This window comes from Teleopsis dalmanni, unplaced genomic scaffold (genome assembly GCF_002237135.1).
Source record: "Teleopsis dalmanni isolate 2A unplaced genomic scaffold, ASM223713v2 unscaffolded_contig_0606, whole genome shotgun sequence".
Lineage (NCBI taxonomy): Eukaryota > Metazoa > Arthropoda > Insecta > Diptera > Diopsidae > Teleopsis > Teleopsis dalmanni.
The window spans coordinates 1-4,002 of NW_024031988.1; the positions used below are offsets into that span (position 1 = coordinate 1).

Genomic DNA, 4,002 nt, shown 5'->3' on the forward strand with positions numbered 1-4,002 from the left:
AAAAGTGTTGCCTTTTGAATCATGCTTTAACTTACATATTGATTAGCGTGAAAGTATTGTTATTTAAGTTTTTATTTGACTTACCTATTGGTGGTCGAAATATACCGGCGGGTAAATAGAAGGCACGATGGTTAACTAAATTTTCAGCACACTTCTTAGTCATCGTGTAAGTATTTGGCATTTCTCCAATGAGGCAGTGCCTAAATTTTTCCAACGTCACATCATCAAATATGCGAAATATCTATATAAAGGAATACACATATTGTATTGTTATATATTATTTTGAATGTATATTATACTTTCTATAAAATCTTTTTAATTTTAAATAATGTTAAATAAGCCGTGAAATGAATGTTTATTTTTTTTGAACTGCCAATTCAATTAAGAGTTCAAGTACTTAAAACACAGCAAATAAAAACATTTTATTGCTTTAGCAAAATTGTTGACTCAAATTAAATTTTTAATTTAGACGAAAAAAATTTTATAAAAATAATCTTAATTGTTTCATTTTAATGCATTTTGTGCATTCGGAATTTTATTTATTTAAATTGCATTAATCGCATCCAAACTGTTGATATGCATTCGTATCCTGGCGCTGGTGCTTGAGCTTTATTCCCCGAATTTCTGATTACTCTTTCATGTTGGATAAGTGTATGTATAATATTATTTATATATATAATAAATATATATGCCGATGTATAGTGTTTCTATCTATATAGATATTTACACTGTAGATACAAAATGAAATGAAATTGCTACCCACCTGCATAATTTTTTCATAGCCAATTTCGGTCTCGTATACCTGCTCCTTGATAAACTGTCGATTGCAATTGCAGTAAAGTGTTGAAATGTGGACAAATGACTGAAATTGATTGGAATACAACAAAGAGATTTGTTAAATTTTATGTCTTGTTTTTTGCACGCTTTTAAATGATATCGAGTATCGAGAAAAAAAATCAAACAGAAAGGATACGCCAGTGAGCAAATGCAAACAAAATTTTTGTCAATAAAATTGTTTACATTTTCGATGTTTGCACTTTTAATTGAAAAACATCAAACTTTTATGAACTGAATTGAGCTGGCAATGCCGTTAAACAACAACTGCAGTGCTGCCAGCAATGCAACTGCGACTTTGAATAAAACTATTACTGAGGCATTCACTTGGCTCAGTTGACTGTTAGCTGAAAACTACAAAATTAAATTCATAAAAATAAAATGCAAATCTACCAGAATTTTTTTTCATATCTACATATTATAAAAATTCATTTTACAAGTTTTTTTAAATATAGCTTACTCCTTCAGGCTCCCGCTTTTTATTACCTTCAAGTTTTTTATTTCCATAGCCAAATCCAAAATTTTCTTTGTGCCCAAAACGTTGATGTCGATGGCATCGCTTAATTTCTCATTGAATTTCACTGAGGCAACAACATTAAAAACAATCTGAAATGAAATTACATCAAGGACTAAATTGCATCAAACATTCATAACTGAAATCGACGACAGATAAATATAATTAATTTTAATTTATAATCGACAACAAAACGAAATATACAACCAAAATATTATTATTACAGACAGAATTGCTTGTAATTTCAATTGCTTTCATCGTTAACTGATAAAATATCTTATTTTTATAATTAAATCTGAGCACAAAGATAATAAAAACTCTAACATAAACAAAAAAATAAAACAGGACCTTTGCGATAAACACAAGACTTTAAAGTACATGAATATTCGAATTATTACACTTTTAACTAGAGGGAGAGTCCTGCTGTATGTTGCAGAAGCTTGGAGAATTACCAACAGTGATGAGAAGACGGTAGGAGCATTCAAGAGAAACATTCTTAGGAAGATCTATGCTCCCTTACGCGTTGGAGGGATGAGCTGTATGAGCTATACGGCGACACTGACATAGTTAAGCGCATACAAATTCAACGGCTTCACTGGCTTCGTTATGTCTTGCAAATGGAAGAAAGTGCACCGGCTACAAATGTGTTTGATTCGGTACCCGAAGGTGGTAAACGCTGGACGTAGAGGACGTCCGCATCTATGGTGGTAGGACGAGGTTACAAACGATTTGGATCATCGGCACTAACAGCTGACGACAGCAAGCAACTAATCAAGCTGGCTGATGGAGGCTACCCGACTTAACCAAGAATGAGTGAATCAGATATATACAGGGTTAGGCGGGGGAAGTGTTACCAACTACACACAAGTATATCTGTCAAACTGTTATTGCCAAGTATGTGAAATTCATACGAATGACGACTGTTTATGTTGCTTACAAGCCACCACCAGCACTTGCTTCAAAGCTTTATACAATAAATTCAAAATAGAATTTAAACGTAATAGTGTAATTCCGTTATATTTGGCAAGGATATCACAACCAGCTATTGTTTCTGATGTCAAACAAGATATAAGTATATATGAAAAAAATAAATGTCTACTAACACTACTACAAAATTGTTAAATTAGTTTAAAAATGTTCTTGATTCTTCTTCTTCTTGAGTTAGTGCTATTACGCACTTTTACTCTATAATGGCTGGGGGGCTTATCTCTACCCCACACTAGGCTTTAACTAGGCTAAAACAAAAAAAAACATATCATTTATTTGTCTTTTAGTTGATGACGGACCTTAAATCAACATATCTTCCTGAGAGTCCAGAAGTGGACTTGAGGATTGTTAGGGAGGGGTTAAAAATGTTCGATTGAGCAACAAAATTTGACAGATCGAGAATAAATCTAGTTGGTATCTAGATTTACTAATCGAAAATGCCATTACTATCCCTTAGACTTACCTCAACTTCATTGCATATCATTTCTCGTTCTTCAGCCTTAATGTCTAAATCAAGAGCAGTAAAATCAATTTTTATTGGATGAACTTTTTGAAATAATGCTGGATTCTCCGTACGTATATTATCGAATATCTAAAACATATATATATATATTATTCATTTTATTTTAAAATTAATAAAAAATTCATTTTCCACAATCTTTATTACTTAATGCATAAATATTATTTATAGAAGTATTTATTTATATAGATGTGGCTCTTACAGCTTCTTTGAAGAAATTTTCCAAACGCTGTTCAATGGTCATATTATCCTTACAGCGTATCAGCATATAAATCTTCTTTATCTCGAAGGAGCGTAATAGTTTTTGTATTAAAACCTTCCCGACAAAACCGGTGCCTCCAGTGATGAGCAACGTAGCATTCCTATAGAAATCGGTTATGGGTAAATTGGTATTTGTTGTTGTTTGTATAAAATTGTGACTTTCATTTTTCGAAGTATTTATCTCGAAGAGTTCATTTGTATGCATTCCGGAATCAATGGATAAATTTCTTGTAGATGAAAGTTTAGAAGAAAATTTTGATGGACTTTGGGTGATTTTATTAATATCTAAAAAAGTATTATAAAAATCAACTTAGCAATCATAGAAAAATTATGTAGAATTCAAAAAAAAGAATATATAAAAATTTTTATAAATTATTTTAGTTTATGTTTAGTTCATATTAGTTTATATAATTAAAATCCAAAATTCAAAATTCAAAATTTTAAAATGGATTTCGATATAGGTGCACCTGCAAAATTTCATTACCCTCTCGACATGCATCAGAATGTACCGTCAGAGTTAGTCTTACTCGCGTTTTTCGTCCTGTTCTTCTGTTCTTTAGCATTAATCCTCTTCTTCGTGAAACTTTGGTATACGCGCCGAAATGAACGCAGACGTTTACCGTTTCTCTTAAATCATCACATTTTCCAGAATTTGCATCAGCGACACAGCACTTTTGCTGCTCAAACGTTAACAACTGATCCATATCCAGTTTATAGATTTAATGAATATGCAAGTACCGTGCTTGACGAAGAACCTTCCATAGAAGAGCATGAAATTACATACAACTTAGGCACTGATATATCTATCAAAACTACTTCTGAAGATGAAATATCTCCTTTGGACATGGCATACGGTGAATTAGAGGACATTGCTATTATGAATGAT

The 4,002-nt window shown here is 31.8% G+C and overlaps 1 protein-coding gene across 1 annotated transcript; it reads right to left on the reverse strand.

The window, feature by feature from the left end:
* Positions 1-84: 84 nt before the first annotated feature.
* Positions 85-3,321, reverse strand: LOC119663583 (putative fatty acyl-CoA reductase CG5065; the record flags this gene model as incomplete). Its single annotated transcript, XM_038073194.1, has 5 exons — positions 3,058-3,321; positions 2,799-2,927; positions 1,321-1,440; positions 764-862; positions 85-241 (listed from the first exon to the last, which is right to left on the reverse strand). Coding segments are annotated over exons 1-5 (769 nt in total), but the record flags the coding sequence as incomplete, so codon positions are not given.
* Between the last annotated feature and the right edge of the window lie 681 nt (positions 3,322-4,002).